Source organism: Epinephelus moara, chromosome 21 (assembly GCF_006386435.1).
Source record: "Epinephelus moara isolate mb chromosome 21, YSFRI_EMoa_1.0, whole genome shotgun sequence".
NCBI classification, from domain to species: Eukaryota; Metazoa; Chordata; class Actinopteri; order Perciformes; family Serranidae; genus Epinephelus; species Epinephelus moara.
In genome coordinates, this window is record NC_065526.1 from 22,532,110 (window position 1) to 22,557,600 (window position 25,491).

General features: G+C 39.9%; 2 protein-coding genes and 1 long non-coding RNA gene across 3 annotated transcripts in view; 2 read left to right on the forward strand and 1 right to left on the reverse strand.

Moving 5' to 3' along the window:
- LOC126382756 (uncharacterized) overlaps positions 1-25,491 on the reverse strand; it is a 199,091-nt gene that overhangs the window by 101,965 nt on the left and 71,635 nt on the right. The gene's annotated exons all lie outside the window — the stretch shown is intronic.
- stam (signal transducing adaptor molecule (SH3 domain and ITAM motif) 1) lies at positions 1,378-15,774 on the forward strand. Its single transcript, XM_050032804.1, has 14 exons — positions 1,378-1,769; positions 3,832-3,916; positions 4,170-4,245; positions 4,443-4,538; positions 4,664-4,810; positions 5,166-5,256; positions 5,502-5,697; positions 5,955-6,049; positions 7,320-7,408; positions 7,677-7,764; positions 7,850-7,904; positions 8,027-8,180; positions 9,352-9,473; positions 11,656-15,774. Exons 1-14 carry the CDS (start codon positions 1,730-1,732, stop codon positions 11,876-11,878), a joined length of 1,557 nt encoding a protein of 518 aa, XP_049888761.1. The 5' UTR covers positions 1,378-1,729; the 3' UTR covers positions 11,879-15,774.
- tmem236 (transmembrane protein 236) lies at positions 18,146-24,776 on the forward strand. The gene is made up of 4 exons (XM_050032806.1): positions 18,146-18,502; positions 20,844-20,916; positions 21,739-21,862; positions 23,755-24,776. The coding sequence occupies exons 1-4, from the start codon at positions 18,249-18,251 to the stop codon at positions 24,393-24,395; spliced, it is 1,092 nt and encodes a 363-aa protein (XP_049888763.1). The 5' UTR covers positions 18,146-18,248; the 3' UTR covers positions 24,396-24,776.

The following is a 25,491-nucleotide window of genomic DNA, read 5'->3' on the forward strand; positions in this document are numbered from 1 at the left end:
TGGCAGTGAGGAGCAGAGAAACAGTTGTGTTTGTCTCTTTTAAGCAGGATTTATACATGTGCATCAGCTCTACGCGATAGCCTACGCACATGGCGTACGCCGTTGTGAGCATTTTTACTTGTTCGGTGGTGTGTCTGTGTCACTCTGCAGTTACACCACAAAAACACTATTCAGTGGTGTGGTTTCTGTGAAATGCTGTAAAGTTTAGTTGATTCAAAACACACACAACATGGCTTAATAGAGATAATTTCAAACACAAGTACACAAATCAGCGTCACTATAACTCACAGCATTCACAGACAAAGCACTTGTCTTTATCTGGACACATTTTCCCCACAAATACAACATGCTAATGTTTTTAGCACAAGCCTAATTAGCCTAGCGGCTAGCGGAATTTTCCTCTACTCATATGAGGCCAGGGACAACAGCAACATTTAACAAAGGTAACCTTAAAAATTCGGCTCCATTGCAGTTCACAAGGTTCACTGACAAAACAACTGTCTTATACTAAACACGTTTTCCAAACTAATACAACATGCTAACGTTATTAGCACAAGCCTATGGCATTTTACATTGTATAAATTAGCCTAGTGACTAGTAGAGATTCCTCTGCTCATATGAAGCCAGGATAAATCCCACGCGAGACTTAAAATGCTATTTTTGTGGAGGCTTTATTGTCTTTACAATTTACTGTTTCTTATCTGTGAAATGAAAGTAAATAAAAGCTTTGTTTCCACTGAGGGAAATGGTTTCAGCTTACAAAAATAGACAAGAGGTCTGCATCGCCACCACGTAGTAGTAGTTACTTTTAGTTACTTTTCTGAGGAGGTGCATGTCAGGCTACATCAAAGCCTCTATGTCGACACAGAGCCTACGCCATGGGTGCTGCGTTGATTTAAGGCAGAAGTATAAATCCTGCAATATATAGGCCTATGGGATTTTTGTTCAATACTATGATGCAAGAAGCAGCTGGCCCCCAGGTGTTTTCACATTATCTAATCTGGCATACATTCAAGAAAGTTTGGACACTCCTGCCCCACAGTATAGCGTGCAGGATTTATATTTACATAGATAATTAAAGACAAAATAAATGTGGCTAAGGTACATTACCTTCTTTTGAACATTTCTAAAGGGAACTGATCTCTGTCTTACAAAAAAGATGACTTATTAAAACAGGTAATGGCTTTATTTATGGATTTATGACAGATTTTTTTTTTTACTATCACCATAATACCAAGGAGAATGGATTTATTCACACAGATAAATTAGCTGTAACTACTGGGGGAAAGATTTAACTCACATGAGGAGTTTATTAAAAGGACTTTGTGTCAGCCGCGGTGAGATAATATCACGTGACCATCATCACCTGATGATGACATGTTATTTTTCAGGGCATTTTGTAGCTTGTGGTTCATTTTCTGCAGTGTATAGTCGGTGCAGACGCTTTGACAGCCGTGTGACTGTGAATATTAACTTGTAGTTTCTTTTAGCAGTTTATTCTGCGCGCGACATGACAGCAGTTTAGTCAACACGCGACTGTCTGCTTCAATTACCCAGCATGCCTCGCTTGTTGCCGTCTGGCGAAGGAGTGACTGTGTAGAATAGAGACAGCTACATTTGACATTCATGAAGTTGTCGTTACTATGCGTGCGTACTGTATGAAATAAGACATAAGAGGGAAAGTAAATAACAGGGGAAGGTGAAATCTGTTGTTGTCAACACACCAGCAATGCCTCTCTTCGCGACCAACCCATTTGACCAAGATGTTGGTGAGTAATCACAACTGGAGGCTATTGCTAGCAGGCTAGCTAAAGTAGCTTTTATCAGACAGCTTTGTTTGTGTTCTTCAGCTGCCTGTAGCTTTAATGTTAACCCGAAGAGCTGTATTAATAATGCTACATGACTGTCTTGTAGCTTTATATTTCAGGCTGTATGAGCGGAAAGCTATAATTAATGTAATTTTCTGTTAAATGTCTGTTTAGCCTGTGTTTGTTGTGATTCGCTATGCTAGCCACAGAGCAGTTAGCTAACTAGCTTGCACCCTTATATTATATGGAGATTTAGCTGCTAGCTAGCAGCAACTAACATTTTTAAACGTTTAAAGGTTGTCATTTGAAGAGTTAACGCTGCTAGTGTTATTCATTTTTGTACTACATGTAAAGTTGATTATTTTGGTCAGGCTAACTGTAAACAGAGATGCTGTCACCAGACAACTGAAGTAACGCTAGCTAGCCGTCTGCCTCATCACCTCACTGTATCCCATCCTATGTCGGCTAACCAATATGATGAGCCTGCCATCTCACAGCTGCTGTATATGGAAAAGGATGCGGTGGTGTGTGAAACCATAAATTCACACCGTGTTTCCGTTTCTCTCTTTGCTCTGGGTTCAGTGGTTAACCGCGTCATTAGCATGTAACGGTAAAGTGTGCTGCAGGAGGTGGATAAAGTACACAAACACCTCATCATGCAGCACCATGTGAAACTGTAGCCCTCAAAACAGGCAGTAAACGCTTATTTGGTTAAGCTTATAATAGGTATGTTGGGACTGTCACGTGTTATATAAGCTTGAGAGGTTATTTTCAAGCTGTTTGGTCTCTTGGTGTGTAAACATGCTGTTCATATCTCTCAGTTTTGGTGATCATCTACTTGTTAAAATATTCAATTTTGATATTAGTATATTGATATTGCAGTCTCTATATGAATCTTCATGTTAGTCAGTGTTCTATGAAGCAACTGTGAACCTGTTTATGAATTTCTAACCTGGCAGGAATGCCTGGTTTCTTGGCCAGATCAGCAAATCTAATACCTTAAATGCAATTTACTTTAAATGCAATATGATCATAATGCTGTACGTTCATACTGATTTGCATCATCATTCACAATGGTATGATACACTAAGAGATATAGAACAAATAACTACAGCATACATCATATATATATATTTTTTAAAGATGATTTTACAAGCTTTTTTATGCTTTTGTTTGACAGGACAGATTACGTATAAAAGGGGGAGAGTGAAGGGATGACATGCATGCCTATGTACATAGGAGGCCAGCTCTACCCACCGTGCTACTGGGTGTCACAATATCATCATATTTCCCGTTCCAGCTTGTGACCATGTCGCCTCCTATTGTAGTTTTTCAGTGTTTGCCATATGCTCTGTCTAGGCTACTTAATGATTACAAAAGCTGCTTAACACACAGGTCATATTGTTGGATAGCAGTATGTATCAGCTTTGTAACAGGTCAACTTTTATTGGTGATTTTTTTATGGAAATATGAGGGAACTTGACAAGTCAAGTACACAGTGGTTAGATACTATATTTACTGCTGGTCCATAAAAAACTGTTACGTAATTTGGAAAGAGGAAAAGTCCCAGAAATCATGGTGACTTAGGTCAAAGACAGGGAAGCTGCACTGGCAAAGAGGAACTCTCACCACCACTTGAAAAACACTATTCAGTGTATTTTCTCAATTAAACATAGTGTGCAGTCTCAAATAAACTTCAGGTTTAATCACTATGATAGACAGTTTCAACACAAACCAAACATTATGAGCTTCATCTGATGGTATTTACTGCAGGGCTTTTGTGTTGGTATGTCTCTAACGTTTGTGCTTATTCATATGATAAATAAAAAAGACCCAGGGACAGGATCTCACACATGCAAACAGCTTTTAACTAAAATTTTTGTTTCAATAAGCTTTATTATTTCTGATAGTGTTTAAGTCCTCATCTCTCCTCTCTGTATCGAAAAAGAATAACTCATGAAAAAACGCTTTTGCAGTCTGTAACTTCTCTGCTAATGCTGGTTGTTGTGCTTCTGTCCTACAGAGAAAGCGACCAGTGAGATGAACACAGCAGAGGACTGGGGCCTCATTCTGGACATATGTGATAAGATAGGGCAGTCACGCACCGGGTTAGTTTGCTGTCTTCACACTAAACCTCACACACAGACACATTAATCAGGCACTGCATAATGTTCCCTTTAAGCTTTTTCAATCGTAAAAACACATACGTATCTCAGGGTTAGAGATGGAACCCAGAGACATTAAGTGTATAAGGAGAAATTTACGATAAATATTGATGCTCTTCATAAAAGCTGGATTGTTTTTGGTCCTTGTCAAGCATTTAATCTCCACAAACTTTTGATTTCTACCGTTCTGCTGCAGGCCTAAAGAATGTCTCCGGTCTATAATGAGAAGAGTGAACCATAAGGATCCTCATGTGGCCATGCAGGCATTGACTGTAAGCAGATTGTGTGATTGTGATTGTTATGTGCTTATTGGCATAATGTTGTCTTCTTGTCATCTACCATTAAGTTGTGAGCTAGTGGAGTAACCAGCTTCATTCTCTGATATCTCAGTATGTGCTACATGTTTGTTACATGTTGCCATGCTTTAAATAGTGAGTCTGATGAAGTGTTTGTACTCATGTCCTTACAGCTACTTGGTGCGTGTGTCTCAAACTGTGGGAAGATATTCCACTTGGAGGTGTGCTCCAGAGAGTTTGCCAGTGAAGTCAGTAATGTCTTAAACAAGGTACACGATGGCATTTTTACTTTTAAATGAGTTGTCCACATTAATTATATTTGATTGCTTAAAATTCTTTCACGCTACATCCAGTTCCTTGTTCTCACAATGTGCCTTTTAATGATTGTCCCCAGGGCCACCCCAAAGTGTGTGAGAAGCTGAAAGCCCTGATGGTGGAGTGGGCAGAGGACTTCCGCAACGATCCCCAACTCAGTCTGATCTCAGCCATGATCAAGAATCTGCGTGAGCAGGGTGTCACTTTCCCAGCCGTAGGGTCACAGGTAGGTGTGTTGGGTGGAATAAATAAATGTTTTTAGCTTCAGCATACACTGTGTGAAAGCTAAATTTTGAAATAGCTGTATTTAGGGGTGGATTAGTGATGAGTCAGAGCCATACCAAACAACTGCAACATCTCCATTTCAATTCCAGCATTAGACTTTTGTTGTGTGTACCCCTCTCTAGCTTCCTATATTTCACTGCCTATTAAAGGCAAAATGCCAAAGATCTGTCTAACAAAAATGTTTGTTTTTTTCATCGAGGAATGAGGTTGTTTTGCGTAAACACTGAGATCCTGACTCAACCTTTTATTCGTCTAGTTGTTGATTCACCTGAGCATGGATTATCATTTCCTCACAGGCTGCAGAGCAAGCAAAAGCAAGCCCTGCTTTAGTGGCAAAGGATCCCTCCACCTCAACAAACAAAAAAGAAGAAGAAGACTTGGCCAAAGGTGAGCAGGCCTTTAGCTGATGATCAGACAGTTAAGAGCAGACTCTTCGGGCTGTGGTGTCAGCAGAGAAATGTATTTGAAGAGGCATTATCCTTAAAAACATGCACACTAACAACTTTAATTCTTTATTTGCATTGAATAAATCACTGTGTACACTGGATTCATTCATTGCAGATGTTCAGCAATATTTTAGGACTTTCAAGGACATACACACATTTTCACTTATCTGCCTCTGTTGTGTGCAGCTATTGAGCTGTCACTGAAGGAGCAGCGTCAGCAGCCACAGACCTCCCTGTCGAGCCTTTACCCAAACACCTCCAGCCTGCTCTCCTCACACAAGTCCGACGGCAGGAAAGTCCGCGCCATCTACGACTTTGAGGCCGCTGAGGACAACGAGCTCACCTTCAAGTCGGGAGAAATCATCACTATCCTGGATGATAGGTGAATTTTCACACACACGTATCATAAGCTGGTGAAAACAGCATGCAAGGATTCAGAGGACTGAGGGAATCAAGGTGGTGTTCTGAGCTTGGTGAAAATACCCTGATGGTTTTAATAGGTTTGCAACTGTGCAAACTAAGGCTTAGAATAACTCTCTTTAATCTGTTGACTCTTTAAAATGAGATTTTAATGCAGCAGTGAGAAGGCAACTATTTCAATCTTTTGTTTGATCTTTTTTTTTTTTTTTCCAATTTCAGTGACCCCAACTGGTGGAAGGGGGAAACATACCAGGGAGTCGGGTTGTTCCCCTCTAACTTCGTCACAGCTGACCTCACCGCAGAGCCTGAGATGAGTGAGTACACGCACGCAAAACACATCCTGTATCCACTTATGTCATCTTCAGTTCTGTGATAGCCCATTTAGTCCATTAGCAATATTGCTTTATTGATCCTAGAGTGGGAAATACTTTATCACTTGCACACGGCTGGTGAAACAATATGAATAACACAGCACAATCAAGCTGTGAGTCACAGACAGAACATGATCAACATCTTATCACTTGCAACAGCGTTGTCTGTACTTTTGGGAAGTCATATGAAATTTCTCTGACAGCATTTTGGACATATTTTGAGCTTCATACATTTTCTATTTCTGATGCTGATACAACATCTTTCAGTGTCTGCCATATTGATATAGAATCATTCATCATCTGTAGTTGCTGAACTGTAAATAAGCCATTCATGTGCTACTTTTATGTTCTTGGCACTGTCTCATAGTATGATGTATGTACTTTTTAATTCACCAAGCATTTAACATCTCCATCACTGCTGCCAAAATGGATTCTGCTGTGTGTGGCCACAAATTGTTTATCCTCTGGTGTCACTTCTTGCAAAGCAAAACTCTAACATCTGTGCAGCGTCCAGTCACAGTGCAGTTATGATCCTACTGAGCTCCATATTGAAGTCGTGAAACTCATTTCTGTTTTTAAAATGTTTTGAAAAGAATTCACGTACTCCTGGCACTCACATGTGTCAGCAGTTTAATGTGGGTCTGGGGTATATTGTTTTTTTTTTCGGTCATCCAGTGTAATAGATTTTGTGGTTTCCACTGTTATCAGCTTTGCTTTGTTGCCAGCTGGTATGAATTTGTCACGCTTCTTAATGACACCCAAATGTTGCTGCTTTGCGACGCTTTGCTACCATTGCTTGTTTATCATATTCTTTTGCATGATGCTTCTGCGAGTGTGTCATACCTCGAAACATTCATGCTGCATGTGTGCGTTGTGCTGTCTTGCTTTTATTTCTGCTGCATGGTCAAATGCCTTTACTCGTCAAACGTGATGACAGCTTTTGATCGTTTTGTGTGTTGCTGCTTATTGTTATGGCAGACTGCACAAAAACTAACTTTACTAATACGAACATGACATTCAAAGATTTGTCAGTAGCTTGTATCAGATGGCGACTCTGATTTTCATCTGATATTGGGACCCATCTTTTGCGCTAGTATCAGAGCATTACTGAATGTCCAGTTAACGTCTCCTGACCTCTTATCAATGTGTAAATGATTGTTGCTGTTACATTGTTTTGCCGCTGCCACATCCGCTGGTATTCGGAAATCTACAGTGAAGACAGAGAAGAAGACAGTACAGTTCAGCGAGGACATCCAGGTGGAGACCATAGAGCCCGAACAAGAGCCTGTATATATAGACGAGGTGAGTTCCCTTGTGTGAACACTTGCTTACTAAGCTCTTTCTGCCTCATTGAGATCTCACTGTTGCATCAATAAATCAGGAGATTTGTTCCTAAGTAGGATCTGTAGTTTAAAAATGTTCACCCGCTGATAAAAACCACAGACTGATATAAACTAGGTTTTCTATTTTAGAGGAATAAATCTTGTTTCCTTCCAAACTGGATTGAAAGAGTCACTCGTCACATTTACCTGAGAAGTGTCATCACTGGAACTTTACTGAAACATTTCAGGACAAAATGGACCAGCTACTGCAGATGATCCAGAGTGCAGATCCCACAGACAACCAGTCAGACAGCGTTGAGTTACTACAGTTGGAAGGTAAAGTGACAGAAGCTAATCTGGTATGATTCTTAATGTAAAACTTGATAATTGTTGACTGCAGATATGACATATTTCTCATCAGGTGCCTGCAATCAAATGGGACCTCTCATTGACCAGAAGTTGGAGGATATAGACAGGTACGTTATGCTGATGTGACATGCTTTGTCCAAAGTAAAACATGTAACTCTAACCTACATAATTCAAGCGTTGGAAGAATTCATTTAATCTAATCTACGTGTGTTTGGGTTTGTGTCATCAGGAAGCACTCGGAGCTGTCAGAGCTGAACGTGAAGGTGATGGAAGCTCTGTCTTTGTACGCCAAGCTAATGAACGAAGATCCAGTCTATGCCATGTATGCCAAGCTGCAGAGTCAACAGTACTACATGCAGCAGCCTGCCAGCGCAGCACAACAGGTACAGTCAACTGGTTGCCCAGGCAAAAAAAATATTTTTCCAAGGATTAAATTTGTGCCATGCAAACAGGAAACTGTGCACATCCAGAATTTTGCTAGCACATGAAAATTACACAAAACCTCACTCCTTTGATATTCCTGAGTCTTAAAGGGGTAGTTCACTCAAAAACACAGTAAAATACATGTTTCTTTTTCCCCCCCCTCTCTGTTTTGCATGTACTGTCCCTTAATGCTGGGGTTGGTAACATGTATTTGTTGAAACTGTCACTATGTTCACACAGCACTAAATGAGACAGATAATCTGTTAAAAAAAACAACATATTCCTCTGCCCACTCTGTTGCCTTAAAGTGCTTCCAATGATGTCACCGCAAGTGAACGAAAACAACCAATCAGAGCTGAGGAGTCTTTAAAGCAGCAGCTGTCAATCTCTGCTTGTGAACTGCAGTCAAACTGCCAAACTAGGCAGCACTGATCAAATATGAATCAAGATTCTGTCACTGCATCACCTTTCTCTTACCTCAAGTGCTTTTAGAAACACATAGTGGACTGTGTCACTGAAAAAAAATTAAGTTGGTCTGGTGGCTGGCAGTGCTTGGTACTTTCGGTGACTATAACAACGTGGCAGCCAGGTCGCAAACTCTCTCATTTTGCAGATAAACAGTGCACTAAAATATGTTTATGGAAACATTTGAGGTGAGAAATAGGCAGGAACAGAATCTTGATACATATTTAATCAATGCTGCCTTGTTTGGCAGTTTGACTGCAGTTCTCAGAGTGATTGACAAGTGCATCACAGACTCCTTGGCTGTGATCGGCTCTGACTGCGCCTCGGTCTGATTCTAGTGAATGTCATTAGAAGCAGTAGGAAGAGGAGGAGGAACATGATTTTTTTTTTTTTTTTTTTTAACAGATGATCTGTCTCATAGTTTGTTTGTTTTTCAGAACATAGTGACTGTTTCAGCAAAAATGACACAAAGTTACCAGCTGCAGCTTTAACAGGAAAAGCTTAAATGAAACAGTCTACCTGCATGTGCTTTTGCTACTATTGGATGTCAGTATTATTTAGCTTTACTTTGGTTACCTACCTTTTTACAGTGTAACTGGTCTAAATTGCTGGTGATCTTAGGCTTAGTCTGTTATTAACTTGCACTGTGCATATTTGTGACAACAGGTCTACCCTGGTCAGCCTGCATCAGGTTCGTATGCCATGAGCGGTACGGCAGTGCAGGGTTACACTGTTCCCATGGAGCAGCTCCCCGCTGGAACCCCCATACCTGGTCAGCCAGCTCCTAGGTGAGTTTGACCTACCCCCTCAGTGGCTTCTTATGCTGGTTCCCTGAAGCACACTACAAGTTGCTTTTCTCTATTGCTCCAGTATTTCCTGTCACTCTTCTATATACTATTTAACAAGGAAGAAAAGAAAATCAAGCCTATTTAAACAGCAACATAATGCCAGCCCAAACACCTCCTTGTTTATTTTTTCACTCATCTCAGGTGTATTTGCCCTTTCTAAATCATCTATGACAACTTTATTAGTACTGTAAATTCTCAAATAGTGGCTGGGACCTTTACTGCAAATAGAATTAGGCCTTGAGTGTAACAGGCACATATAAAAGACGGGCCTTTGTTTCCTATTTGCTCATGTAGCAGAAGTATGTATTTCCATATGAAGCCTCCTTGTTTTCTGACCTGCTCCTGTTTTTTGTGGCAAAACTCTAAGCTTCAAAGTTTACCTGTTGTCTGGATAAATTCAGTATAATCAAAACACACAGTACTGATTTCAGACTACACAAACAGGATCATGTCATAGTCAACACTCTGCTGCTCTATAATTTACGTCTCCAACAGAAATACTGTTGTTTCTGTTAATTCACTAATTATGGGTGCTGTTTCAGTACCATCAGTCAAACTTCCTACTCATGTTTAACATTAAATGGCTCCCAGCAGCTCAAATGGTATAATTCCTCTCAGTCATTGTTGGCTTTTAAGTTTTAATATTTGCTGTAAGTGCTGAGTTTTGTTGGCAATAACTTAAAGGGATATTTTGCCAATTTTCAACCAGCTTTGTATCATAACAGTGTTGGTAGTATGTGTATATGAACTAGAATTCGACTAATAGTGGATTTTAAATGGCCAATATAATAACAATAGTTTTGAGCTGGAAAAAGACGATAGCTGATTAATTGGCCAATTGGCTGTAAAATCAGCTGTTCCAGTGGTAAAATGAAATAGAAAGTTTGTGTGCATTCATGGCTGGAGCACACTGAGTGCCAGCCCCTCCTGGTCTCAAAGTAATAATGAGTTGATAGTCGTTTAGATTATCAGAAAATTATTTCACACACATTGTTAGTGTCATGCTACTTAATTCTAGTGAAATTATACCAACTATGCTTGCGAGCAAAACAGAGAAAGCACATAATGCTAGTCTATAACCAGCAACATTATTACACCCCTAATAAAGAAGTAGAGCTGTCCTACATTATTTGACTTTCATTTAAATCTTACAAATTATCTAAAGCACACATTACCCTGTATTTGCATGTGGGGTGCTCCGTGCAAAAGCTTTACAGCCATACCCACATGACAAGTAGCGGTTACAGCTATCGGCCACCTTGGAGCTCCGTTCCGCCATTAATGATTTATATAAAGTCAGATTGGTGCCAATTAATTGGCCAAACTGATGAATCAGTAGACCTCTATTATGAGCTGAGGTAAACCCAGATCTCACTGCTTATTCTTGGGTTCTAGCTGGCTCTAGAGTTGCTGCTCAAACTACAGATTGTACTTCCATATTTTCTTATGCCCGCCACCATGGACGCAAAGCGTATAGAAGAGGATTGAGAGAGAGACCCGCTCCTCCCTCAATCGAACTGTTAAACTAACCTGAGCTGATCAGTCAGTACACTCTGGTAGTTGTAGGTTTTCTACCTTTTGAACAAAAGCAAATGCCACATCCCTTTACTCTGTTTCCTCTGGTCATGTAGCACAAGTTTCACATGTTCTTGCATCTTTCTACTGCACAGACAGGCCAGTTTTATAAAAAGATAATCTTTACAGCAGTGACGTACTTCTTAACGCTGCTCAAAACAGACAAACGATCTCGTGACTTTGCAAATGAAAACAGTTTTAGTGTTAAAAAGGGAACTTACGAGCAGCAGATTGGTGAGTGTGACTTTACTCTGTTCTTGTGAAGATTGAATAAGTGCTGTGGAAATCTAAATTAGGCTAAAATTACCATGCGAGTTAAATTTAAATTACGGGTTAGTTCCATGCCCCTTAGTGTCACCCGTTCTTTATTAGTGGGTAGCATTTAATTAATCGTGCTGGTCACGGCTATTATTTGACATTGGACAGTATTTGAATACTGCATTTTATTAGACAGTTACAGTATTATGAATTCTACCTTCTACCTACCATTTAATTATAACACCTTGCTGTACTGTTGTAATTAATGGTGCTTAATTTTTTTCCGCAGTGACGTTCATATGTACATGGTCCAGCCGCCAGTCTACACTGCAGCTCCAGGCAGCATGGCCCCAGCAGACTTACAGTCCTACCAGAACCCAGCCAGCGCCCCAGGCACGACTCCCGCAAGCATGACGCAGACGCCAAACTACAGCAGCAACCCCTCTGGCCAGAGCATAGCACCTTCCTCAGACCCCTCACAGGCCCCCTACTCAGAGAAAGCCTTGTTATAGGGCCCCCTGAGCTCACAGTTATCCTCACGCATACACGTGCACCAGACCTGATCAAACAGCGGTTGAAGATAATTTCTTTTATTACGTTTTATAATTTGTTTCACCATGGAACACCACATGGAGGAAACAGTTCAAATAGAGTAGACTAAACACGGCATCCGGCACGCTTTGTGTCGTTTTATTTGGCAGATAAATATACAGTTACACTTCTCACTCCAGGTTTAGAAGTGATCACGAGGGTTTGACTTGAGGAGCTCACACCGAGACACACATGGTCTAAAAACAGACACGCTTTGTTCTTTTTGGATTGTATTTAATTAATGATTCCTCTGCATCTACACACCTCTGCTCTGTTTCTTCACGACTCAGATGTGAAGACACGGAGCTTCCAGTTGCACTTTTACTTTCAGTTGCACTTATTTAAGTTTCGTTCAAGCCTGATCACTTCCAAATCTAGATCTGATAGCAATATCTGCATCGTCCATTTTGATGTACAAGACCTGACATCTATTGCTTCCTTTTGACTATTGACAAAATGTGGTAATGCTTTATTTTATGGGTCTGAACTACACAATTAGGTTATCATGGGGAAAATGAGACAAAGTTATTGCATTTAAGCTTCAGTTTAATTTCAAAGCAATTAATGAGGAATTTCCGTAAAAGAATGGCAAAAGTAAATATTCTTTCCTTAGTCATTTAACTTAGAGAACGTTATCCTTCACACTGTATATATTTTTGGATATTCAGGTGACCTACTATGGACTGGCTTAAGATGTTTTAGGTTATGCTAGCAGTTCATTACAGTGGAACCCGCTTACACTAATCAACCAGAATCATTCCCATACAAATGATGTTTAAATATTTTGCTGATAGTAATCAAGTCGTCACTTATGTCTTTTTGTACATGGCAGTATACGGATAAAAAAAATCTATGGTACGGTAATTCTTGTTTTGTTTATTTAACTTAACTCCCCTGATACTTTGCCTGGCAGTAACCTGTCTGCTTCCAGCTGGCTACCTGAGGCTGGCAATGTGCGCACATTACAATCATGACAGTGAAAAGAAGGTCATTTTCTCTAACGAAAAACGTAGACTAAGAGGGAGACGACTGGTTGCTCTGTTTATACAAATGTGGATCAAAATCTTGTGTCAAACAACAGAATCGACAGAAAGTCAATCCAGGCATTCCGAAAAAATCTAGAAAAACGAGGAAGGAATATTTAAAAACTTTTATTGTAGAGGCTACATCATTACAAGAGCCAACATGTTTCTACCACTGTAGGTCTTGGTCAGGGCTTTCAAAACGAAAAATGTAGTCTCCTCAAAATGTATCACAAACTGCCAAAAACGAGCCAGTGAGATGCAGCAGTGGTGTTCCTCAGGCTACTTTGTGTAGTCTACTAAAGCAACAGGAAACACTCATGGCTGCTGGTAGTGGAGACAGGAAACTAATGCGCACGGGGAAAGCACCTGTGGTTAAAGCTGAACTCGTAAAGTGGACTGATAATGCCCCTACGTGATGCCCCCTATTATTTTATATTCATGTAATTGATATACAAATGTTAGTTAGATGGCAATCTGCATGAGGGATAAAGCAAAATACTCAGTTATATTAATAATCTCTTGATAGTTATCACTTTGACCCTGACAGACGTGATCACTGTAAGAGGGTTCCACCTTAACTAGAAGTGAAGTCAGCTGTTTATGTGCAGTATTTTCTTAATAATAAGCATCAAATTCCCCACTTCTTTACTAAAAACTTCCAGGAAATTACAAAATTAAGAAGTTACGGACCTGTAAAATAAAGCGTCAACAAAATTGCTTTGAGAAAACAAGTGTAACTGTGAGCCACTTCACCTTAACCACAAAATATATATGCAATTACTATTTGATCAAGTGTGAAATACACACAGGCATTCCTTTTCAGCACCCCTCAACATGCACACTGGAGCTACACACAGGACATCCAAACACACTACAGACAGGTGTACATACAGCCGCACACACACCAACACAGTTGCACCAGTTGGTTGATACCTTACCGTCACTCATACACTAATATGCCACAGCCTTCTCACCCACTTTAAGCAACTGCAGTGCTAATCATGTCACAGAAAAAGAGGTGTCAACTCATATTGACATTTGTTTTTTTAAACAGGAAAAAGGACTTTTAGTGATGTTAAAACCATTAGGTTAATACATTCTGTATATGTTGTCAACTTTTAGAAGTACTGAAAACTGAAGCCACTTTTTGTTTTTGAGGGGAAAAAGAGGAATTTAAGCATGCACATGACTCTTGTATATACTGTACTGAACTCGTAGTGAAGCCACATGACAACCTCATGGGTGGGCTGTATGTTAGCACAGCTCCGGGTGTTTCCCTCAGCCTTAAAGGTGAACTCTGCAGTCATGACGTCCCTGCTGAACTGAAGGTGTAAAAGCCAAAGAGAACAAAGTGGGGGGACAAACCCCGCCAGAAAACCCGGTATTTTTCTTTTCTTTTTATTCTTTCCGTCACGTGATTGACTCTCAACTTCATACTGCAGAGTTTTCCTTTTCAGAACGAGCAGCTCTAGATCCTTGTCGGCGGATATAAGGTTTGCTCTGTGTCCATTCAGGGGCTGTACTAACAGACTTAAGGGGCGAACTCTGAACAGCCCCAGTGTCTTCAAAGCATCTCTTTAGTCAGTGTTGAAAAAAATGAATTTTGTAGTGCGTTTTAATTTATGTTTTGATTATTGTTATTGCTATTTTAAATGGAGAAGCAGTGCAGGATGTATGTATTCAGAGAAAAGCGGAGTATGTGATATTCTGCCTAACTTAGTTGTATATTTAAATCGCTCACACGAGAACATGGACATTTCTCTCAGTGTTTGATACATGCTTATTGTACTGTAGGGTCAAATGGTAATGTGAAAAACTGATCGAACCTCCCCACGCATTTTGAATCTGTCCTTTCTCAGAGATGTGTAACACTAAAACAAATTCTACCTGACGCAGGACTGACATGAGGTTTGATGAGTTGGGAAGGTTCAGTCAGGGTTTGTAAACACTTCTTCTCAAGTTCTTCCTAAGCTATCCGTTACAGCGACACTTACCGATCAAATATTGTACCAAGTTCTCAAACCATACACACTCTTCTACGGCTTCTACGTCTTCAGAATCTTTGGGAAAGAGTTGATGTTTACAAACACTGACTGGATTGCAAAGAAGCTGATGAAACAGGACGAGTATTTATCTGTTGTTTAATGTTGAATGATGCTAAATGAAGGAATTATGAAGCAGTTATATAAATAGGATGAACTAGATTTTCCAGTCGCAGGACAAATTGGTGTTTGTGTCACCACAATTTCTCTTGAGATTCTATGTTTCAGTCATGCTCCTTCTTGCCACCCCTGTGCCACCGTACGGATGTAAAGCAACTCAGCAACCTAAACTTTGGGACTTTGCAAACAGGAGGCCGTTTCATTCTCCAGAACTTGATTTTAAGCATTGATATAGTTGATTTGAAAAAGACACGGAAGCTTTTTTTGTTTTTGCTGCCTTCAACTAAATGCAAGCGTGGAAATAGTGTTAATCTGTTGGATCAAAGAGGGCTGAAAATATCAAATATATAAAAAGTAGCAGCTATTCTGGGACCACGGGACCAGGAGCCAGTTAATCATCACACATCATCCGAAATGTAACATCTTGTTGCACCACAGTGGTGGACCGCAGCCCCCGATGTGACTTTATTGCACAGGATTGAGATGCTGCCTGTTTTTAAGTTTTAAAACATCGATTATTGTAAAGGTTCTGTCTAAACTTGTATCCTGCTGTTTGTATGTATTCTTTTAACCATACTTATTAATTGGTATTCACAATAAAACCAGGCCAAATGTACAGAGTAATACAAATAGCCTTGTTTTACTGTTTTTCTTATTTTAAGAGCACTTTTAAGAAACAGGAAACAGTGTTTTTATTTAGTTATATTTAGCTTTGCGAAGAGTAAGAGATGTTTTCAGGAGAGCATATTTTTCTCAACCACCTCTCACCATGAGCGACGGAGTCCTACATGAACACACTGTTTTCTTTTGAAGTGAGAACAGCTTTGATTATTTCACGAGAGATTTCTGTGTTTATGTTTTTGTACTCTTTTCTCAACAGTTTGAAGTCAGCGAGGCTGAGTTGGAAAAAGGTGTTGTCTCATATTTATGAGTACTAGAGTTTCAGCAACGTATGGGTCAAGACATGATGACAGTTGTTTGCTTTTTTCGATGAAGCAGATTAACTAAGCTTTTGAGAATTGCATGTACACCTGATTGCTTTATTAGGTAAGTGTATATAAAACAATTGCAGTCTTATACAACAGTTCAGCAGTAAATTCTACATTCATGAAGGTTTTAATATTTAACAGTGGTGACTATTATTATCAATCAAACCCATTCCAACCTTTCCATCTATTTCTAATAGTTCACCTTCTTCATACACATTTACACCAGCATTGCAGTGTAGTGTCAGCTTTCAGCATGCAGCATTCACACCCACAATTTCTTTACTACAATTTCTGTACTTTTACTTAAGTACACATTCAAGGTACTTGTATTTCTTTTTATGCCACTTTGTACTTCCACTCCACTACATCTCAGAGGTAAATATTATACTTGTTACTTCACTGCATGCTTCTTTACAGATTATGATTTATCTCCAGATGTGTTGGTTCTGAATGTTTGTGATAAAGTGAAGGATGAACATTGAACCTCTTGGATCAGCTGGAAAATTTGTCACAAACCTGAAAACAGGGCTGTTTTTCTGACTCCATGAAAAGTTGACTTTTTAGATATAAGCAGTGGTGAGGTGGTTGTTGGTGAGGTGAGTGTACGACTAGGTAGGTTGGTAGGTTACAGAGGAGGAGGTGAGTAAACTCTGCTGTATATTCCAATGACTTTTTAGCTGCTAGTGGGTGTCCTATAAATGGCCTGGAAAAGAGGTGGGTGTACCCTCCACTACACCAGTGGAAATCTGTGGTTCTCACAGGACGGTGACACTACAAACATGATGATCTTAAAGAATATGATGCGTTGCTGTAGATTAAACTACCCAACAGTATATGAAGGAGTTGAAATTAGCTCAGCCTAGAGGAAAATAAGAATCCTTCAGGATCTAAACTTAAAGTCACAAAATTTGTCACTGTATTAGCATGGAGGTAAATCCTCCACTAGCTCAACCACCAAGTTGAGGGAGATGACGCAACATCTCAAACTTGAGGAACTAAGATTCACATTAAATGGCTCTTATGATAAATTTGTGAGAACTTGGAGACTCTAAACCCCAACTTTATTGATAACTCCATGTGAGGTAAATCACATTTACTTATTTTTTCAATCTATTTTTTTTTTTTTTGACATCTTGTATCACAATAGGATAGACCCAGATAGGCCTTTATCTTTTGTAATGCTGTATAGCTGTTTATATGTAGTTAAAACACAATAAAAAAATATGTTTTAAAAAATTAGCTCAGCCTTAAACATCTAGAACAGTAAAATGCAACATACACATTAATACAGCAGTGATATTAATCCAAAAACACTGACGGGGAACATTTTACTGCACAATTAGTACTTGTAGTTTTGATACTTTAAGTAAATGTTGCTTAAGATACTGACATATTTTACCTCAGTAAGGTTTTAAATGCAGGACTTTTACTTGTAGCAGAGTATTTTCTCACTTCTTCCACCACTAACATTCAGTTTTTTGTCTAAACTGTTTCAGAGAGGTGCTGAGAAATACTTGAAACCAGGTTTTTGTTAGGACATTTCAACATCATCCCCTGCCCTACCACTAGATGGAGGTGTGTGTGTGTGTGTGTGTGTGTGTGTGTGTGTGTGTCTGTGTGTGTGTGTGTCTGTGTGTATGTGTGCGTGCGTGTATTAGAGAGACCTATAAGGCTGGATAGAGGAAATTGAAGTGTAAAAGGCATGTCACTGTAATTTCAAAGTGTTATTTTTAAATATTGATTAATTGCACATAATTTATTTTATTTTGTTGCAGTTACAACAAAAAAAAATGTATATTTCAATAGTTCATCAAAATAACATCTGTTAAAACAGACAATGTAATCAAGCGCTCTTTCCAGAGCCCGTGTACAGTCCAGTTCTCAGCTGAGCGTAATTTTCTCCTTGAAATTATGGGATGGGAGTGCTCTTCTTTGTGAGCCCATAAAAAGGCGAGCATGCACCTCATTACCTCAGCAATAAAAGAATACAGCCCCCAGTGCAGTGTAAGCAATGTCAGTGTGCAGAGTCCAACAGCTCCACTGTCTTGTTTCTCGGGAGATGATTGTCAAAGTATTTTGCTCCAAGTTCAGACCAGCAGCTGGTGTGCGGGGACCATGCCCTCGGGGAAGACGGTCAAGTTCATCCTGTATGAGGTGCTGCAGTTTGCAGCCCTTATCGTACCCATCTTTGTGATTATGGAGAGGTTTGCCAGCCTCATTCGTGATGTGAAAGGACGGGATCGCACGGCCTACTGGCTCGTGGTGGCAGCTTCTATCGCCTATGTGACCACTGTGACCCTGCTGGTGTGGGTTCCCCTGAAATATCTGATCCTGAAGCGGAAGAGGTTTTTATCGGAGATCACACAGTGGTGAGTACACCTGTTGGGAAGTAGTGTAATCAGTGTCACAGTGATTCAGTATCTGCATTTAACAGATAAAGAATCCGACATAAACAAGTGAGCAAAGTCAAAATGGTTAGAATACAAACCCTTTGAGGCAGATTTGGGATCTTGGCCTAAATAAAATTGACTTGATGAGGAGAAAAACACTCGTAATGATGCAGTAGTGGAAGGAAAACTGCTCCTAAATAATGCTACAATATAAAATACATCATTACAAATATGTCCTGCATTAAGACATTTAATCAGAAAGATATGCTTTAAAATATTGAAAGTAAAAGTTACCCATGATGCAAAATAACCACAGGAGTTGTAGCTGGTCAATGTGGAAATAATCTTGACTAAGTCGCCTTTATACTGTTTTGTAGCTTAATCTTTAACAAAGCATCATATTTTGCATGCTTTGTTTATATCATCTGAAAGTGAAACTACGCAAGTAAGTTTATTATCTCAGAATCCTGAGAAAGGTTTTAATTGGAAAAACAAAAAATCAGATCTTGTTTTGTTTTTTTCCCATGAAAACTTTTCTCATAATTCTGAGATAATAATCTTGTTAATTCAGAAAAAACAGGACAATTTTTTTTTCTCGTAGTTTCTATTTGCACTCGCGTAAGAATACTCACACTGCATCTATTTGGCTAATTTCGCTGATCCCTATGAAGTGTTATGGATCCCACTGCCTGCTGTGGTTGGCTAGTCATGTTGACGTGTCAAGATGGCAAAGTGGTTATAGTTAGGGCTAGTGCTTGCCAGTCTCAGATATCCTCTGAGATTCAAGTGGTAAATGTATGACAAAAAAACAAATGTACTGGCAGAAAGTCAGGTGACTTAGCATGAAGAGTAAGACAGTCCATAGAGGGAATAAGACATGGTAAGTGAATGGGTGAGGCACAGGACTTTCACACAGGAGACTGGGGTTTGAGTCATGTGTGAGTCATTGACCGTGTTTACATGCACATAATATTCAGGTTTTTGTGCTTATTCCCTCTTTTATTTATCCAACCACCATCTTGAGAACGTCAGTGTTGCGATATTTGCACATATCCGAAAACGTGTTGGTGTCCAAGTCTTTCGTAATGTTTAAAAGTGGATGTGTCTCTTTTTAGGAGCAAAAATGTGGGATTTTCTTTTGGGCATGCATCTGTGACACAGCCTTGCAAACTGCTGGCAAATTAATTAGTGAACAACGTATCCATGACAATGCACAGACCAATAAAAAAGCAAAAAATACCCCCAAAAAACCCAACTGAGACAAATAATGATAATAATAATGATGCATTTTATTTATAAGCGCCTTTCAAAGCTCTCAAGGACACCTTATAAGACACAAAAAGACACAAAAAATGGCATATCCCACGTCTTCATCGGAATATGCTAAATTCGGATAAAAGGCCTAATTCGGAATATCCAAACTGAATATACAGTTTACATGACCCTTCGGGAGTTATTTTCCCAGTATTCACCGGCTCATTATACATTATCCCGCTTATTACACGGCTAATTATCACTTAAATAAATAATTTGAGACAGAATATTGATTAATTATACGATTTTTATTGATTTATAAATTAAATCGGGAGGAGAGAATAAAAAACTGCCAGCAACGGCTGAATCTGCGCTACAATAGCTACAGGGAATCAAGAGAAAATGAAAAGCAGCGTCCCTAGCAACGCTGGGCTACATAGCAACGGTCATTACACAGTAATATCAGACCTCTAAATGCCGCAACTGACCAATCAGAATACAGCATTTAATAGAGCCGTGTAATAAATTCAGAATATTGTCCCATTCAGAATGATAGTGGAATATTGTTGTGCATGTGAAGGTAGCCAACGTTGGCTTATCGTTTTTAGACTTTGCTGACTCGTTGGTTTCAGTTGTTGGGATGTATAAAGTTGCTGAATGCACACCCTTTACATAAGACTAGCTGAGTGGACTTGTACAGTTATTGTCATATTTCAACTTTGCCAGTTGCTAGGGTGCCCAGGAATATACACCCGGGTGTAAAAAGCCACGTTGGCTATTCCAGATAGCATTGTTGGCTCCTGACACCTGGGTGTCTATTTTCTGTCTCAAGTGAATGCATGACGCTTTGATACAGTACATGTATTAAGCAGCATAAAATGAAGTAGGTATAAACAAATCTAAAATTGTACTTGAGTAAATGTGTTCAGCAACTTTCCTGAACGCCTGACGATAACACGATACAATACATGCATACAGCATTAAGAGGGATCAGCACTTCTTTTAAAAAAAGGTTCAGTGATCGTTATTTAAATGTGATCTAAAAACAACCATTTTTGTTTTTCAGGAGACCGACAGCGCTGGCGTATCTCCTCCTGTGTACATTACCCTGCTTTGCTATTTTAATAGCCAGCTCCAAGGTAATGTCATCGAGACTGATCGTTCTTGTCATGGAGAGGCACCTGTTGACGTTTTGTTCTGTCATGCTCCGACGGGGACCTTGAACAGGCATATTTGTTGTAAACAGTCCATTTGTGGCACCAGCTCGTTTTATGACCCCCTTGTGTGAGAGAATGTGTTTAGGGCACTATTATTATTCACTGAGTGATGGTTGACACGGCGCATTGCACCACAGAGAAAGAAGAAGATTGCTTGTCACCAATTCCACTCAGTCTCTTGAGGTTTTGCTCCTTGAAGCTGCATCCAAATGTTTTCTCAGCGTGCACTGAGAGGGACTTTAGCACCATCGCAGTTGTAAGAAAAAGGCAGTGGAAACGTGTCCACCGTCACATGACTGTACTCTCTGTGTGGGGTATTCAGTAACCCACAGTGAACATTACAGGTTGGCCATTAACCCAAGCTTTAATATCATCCACCACTCTAAGAGAACACAGGAATTTTTTACATATATGTGATGCTCTCTTTTATTTCTGGCCCAGCAAGGACATAAATAAGAGCATCTGGCCACACAGAGAGATGTGTCAGACATATTCATACATTAAATATTTCTTAATCTTATTTAAAGGGCATTCAGCAGTGCCTTAATGTCCGTAATGATGGGGTGATAAAACCAGATGGCTTCATAAAAACTTGGCTCCTCTTCCACAGTCCAGCCAAATACCGTGACGAAGAGTTTCGATTCACTTTCTTCCTGCTCCATCCCTCATGATTTCAAAGTGGCAGATCAGTTCTTTGTATTATTGAATTCACATTTGTTTTCGCTATTATGGGTTGTACTGTAGGTGCAGGTGGACAGAGGGGAAAGGCTTGACCATTTCGCTGAGTTGCCCATTTCCTTGGTGCTTTTCTGCCTCATCTGCGTGGACATCATAGAGAGGATACGCCCCTGCAAGCTCATCGGACAATGTGAGTTGTTGAAATGAAATGATGTTCAGGTGTATACGTCGTGCATGTTAAGTGTTTTATGTTGTTTGTTCTGCGAGATCAAACTGATTAAACGTTTGTTGATATTTTGACATGACACAGCAGGAAAAGCAGGAGTGTGAATAATTACATTAATCATGGTTGAATTCCATTTAGCTGCTGCAGTTTCAGGGTCCTGGTACTTGGCATGCTGATTCAGTGTCACACTGTGTGGGGCTTACTGGGGTACTTGAATAGAACAGAACCATTTATGTTATTAGTAGCTGTTAATGTCTGTAGTTGTTGACTACAGTTGAGGAGATACACTCACTCTGGGTTCACTTCTATACTGAATCAAATAGTGAAAATAAATATTCCCCATTTTTCTGAGGACCCCCTGAAACTCTCTCTGGACCCCTGGTTGAGAACTACTAATGTGGATCATACTGTAGGACTGGGCGATATGGACAAAAATTCATATCCCGGTATTTTCAGGCTGAATGGCGACATACTATATATATCTCAGTATTTTCTACAAAGTGGGCTACATGTTCAGTTGCAAGCTGATCCACGGCTGAAGTCCCCTGTTATTTTTGCTGCATGTGTTTTTCCACAGCAGGGCAGGTAAAAGAAGTTACCTGTTGGAGGGGAGCTGTTTGCAGAGGTGCAGTAAGAGCCTGTCGTCTGCAGCTCTTCATCAACATCTCACTGTGGATGTTTCTAATTTTACTCTTCTTCCCTGCCAGATTGTTACAGTTGTCTTATTTAAAGAGAAGCCGCTAACAAAGTTTCGCTAATTCGGTAATAAACATATTTCAATTCCCATAGAGTCTAAAAAATAAAGTTCCCCTGTTATTTTGTTACATAAAATTTTTTATTGTGAAGCAGCAAAATAAGGGAATGTTGAGTTTTAAAGCAGCAACTTTACACAACTTCTGATACAGCTGATAGACAACATTAAAAAAAGTTAAAAAAAGGCAGATATCTAAAGTAAAAACCGGACGCAAGAGAGCCTACACTGTACCCTCTGCTGTAACCCAACGTGCACCTCCACAGAAATGTGACTAAACCTCGCAGCGACACAGACCTCCTGTCTATTTTTGCAAGCTAAAACCATTTCCCTCAGTGGAAACGAAGCTTTTATTTACTTTAATTTCACAGATAATAAACAATAAATTGTGAAGACAATAAAGCCTCCACAAAAATAGCATTTTAAGTCTTGTGCGTGACTTATCCTGGCTTCATACGAGGAAAATGTGTCCAGATTTGTGTACTTGTGTTTGAAATTGTCTCTATTAAGCCATGTTTAATGTGTGTTTTGGGTGTGTTTTGAATTAACTAAAACTTTACAGCACTTCACAAAAAACCCAGCTGATGACTAGTGTTTTGGAGGTGTAACTGCAGAGTGACACAGACACACCACTGCACAAGAATAAACGCTCACAACAGCATAGGCCACGTGTGTAGGCTGCAGTGTAGGCTATGCATAGAGCTGACGCACACACATATAAATCCTGCTTAAGACTGCAGTAGGCCAGTATAGTTGTGAAATAGCTACACAAACTACTGTAATGCAGTCTAATACAACAATCCTGCCATAAATCCTGCCTTCATGTTCAGTTTTTGGTGGAACTGTTTGAGAGAGATTTTGATTCAACTTTGTGATCATTTTTGGAGGCTGTAGTTTGTGGTGATGTTGAATTGTATTGTGCTATACTAACAGCTGTTTCTATTATCTTGCCCACCACACCCAATTGATATCAACGAGGGTAGGCTAAATAACAGAAACACCTCTGTGTGTAATGTATAAAACTGATCTTGACATTGGCTGGTCCTTAGGTAAACATAGTGCTGTATAACAGCTGATGTTGTGTGTGTGCTCTTGTCATTTGCAGTAGACAGTCTGGATTCGGACTTTGACATGCCAGGCCCCGTCCTCACCCACCTGGAGCAGGTGACCTCCGTAACAGGCCAGCTGCATGCTGAAGAAGGCCAGAACGGTTTGACCCAAGGCCACCCACAGGCCAGGAACGGCAGCACCTCTGGCAGACGGCAGGACCTCGCTGGCTCACCCAGCCACTCAACACCCAGCTCACGAGCTCCCAGCACGGCCTACCTGTACTCCTCATCGTCACGCCCCCGATCCTACTCAGGTCCTCTGGGCTTCCTGTGGAAGAGGGACAGAAGGTCAGAGGTGTTTGTGGACAGCTTCCTGTTTTGGTTTGACACTGTGGAGATGGTGAGAGTGGCAGGAGATCCATCAGTCTTCTACTCAGTCTGGGTGTTCCCAGTCTACATCCTCGCCTTCATGTCCACTCTCCGCATGGTCATCACTCCTAACAACCCCTTGTTGTCTTTTGCTGGAGTCGCTCTGCAGGACTTTCCTTTCTTCATCATTCGAGTCGCTCTGATTGTCGTGTTTGGTTATGTAACTCCTGTGTTGTACTCATTGAAAAATGTGCTGGTGAGCCTGACTTTTATCTACTTCACATTCCTGACTAAGCTGAGGATTTTCAGAAGGCAGAGCATGTTTTGAGGAGGAGTGGCACATTCTGTTGTTAATGAGAGATCCGCTTTGATTGTGGATGGTTGAACAGTTGGTGTATTTATGTGTAGGGAGCAGCACCAGAGAAACATGGAGCTGCTACTGATGATCAAGAACAACATGCTTTGAATTATAATGGCTGCAAGTGTATTAGAAGGTCATTCATCCAAATCAAAGTGTGGAAATGATTCTGGATTTAAAACAAAAAAAAAAAGCTATGTAGGTTGGAGTGTACAGTGAGCCTCATTTTTCTGTGACATATTTGAATCCAAATGTATTTATTGATGCTTAATTTTATGTTAACCTGCTACATTTTTTAACTGTACCACATTTGTCAACACACTGCAAACATTTGTTTTAAATAAAATACTGTAAAACATTTCAGACAATACTAACTTTGTCAAATAAATATCCCTTGTTTTAACACAGGTGTGAAAGGAGTCACTCGTGCCCAAAGAGAATTATTACCTGACTTTGCAGCACAGCAGGTCCAGATTCAGTGGAGATCTGAAAATCTATGAATAAGTCTGGGATCATGCTTCGATTGATATATAGTGCAATTTAAATAAGTGGTTGGTAAATAATTATTGATGATTATTGATACTTCAAACACACAGTTAAAGCTGGGGTAGGCGATTTTGTTTTGGTTTCATTCATCATTATTTCCTATGATAACTTTAAGCATACTGTAATTCAAGTGGACTGAGAGAGACTTCAGCACCTCCTCTTGGCTCTGTTTTTAGACTTTAGAGAATCTAGCCTGTAATGGGAGACTGTGGCCAATCAGAGGTTATTTCTGAGGGAGGTCGTTCCTATTGGCTGTTCGACAAATGCAGATGCGTGTGCAAGTCCCTTCGATGAAAGCCTGGTTCAACAGCTGACAATTCTGCAGAGAAAGTTGCTGTTGTAGCATTGGCAACAACTGCTTTATCTGTCAAAAAGAGTTCCTGTGTCCTTCGTCCGTCTGAACTGCCATTTAATTTCACTTAATTGATTTAAGGTGGCATACTTTTTAGAACAAGAAACTCTGTGTTTGAGGAATATTAGGGCCAGGCATAAAAAATTAAATCAGAGGAGGAAAATTTAT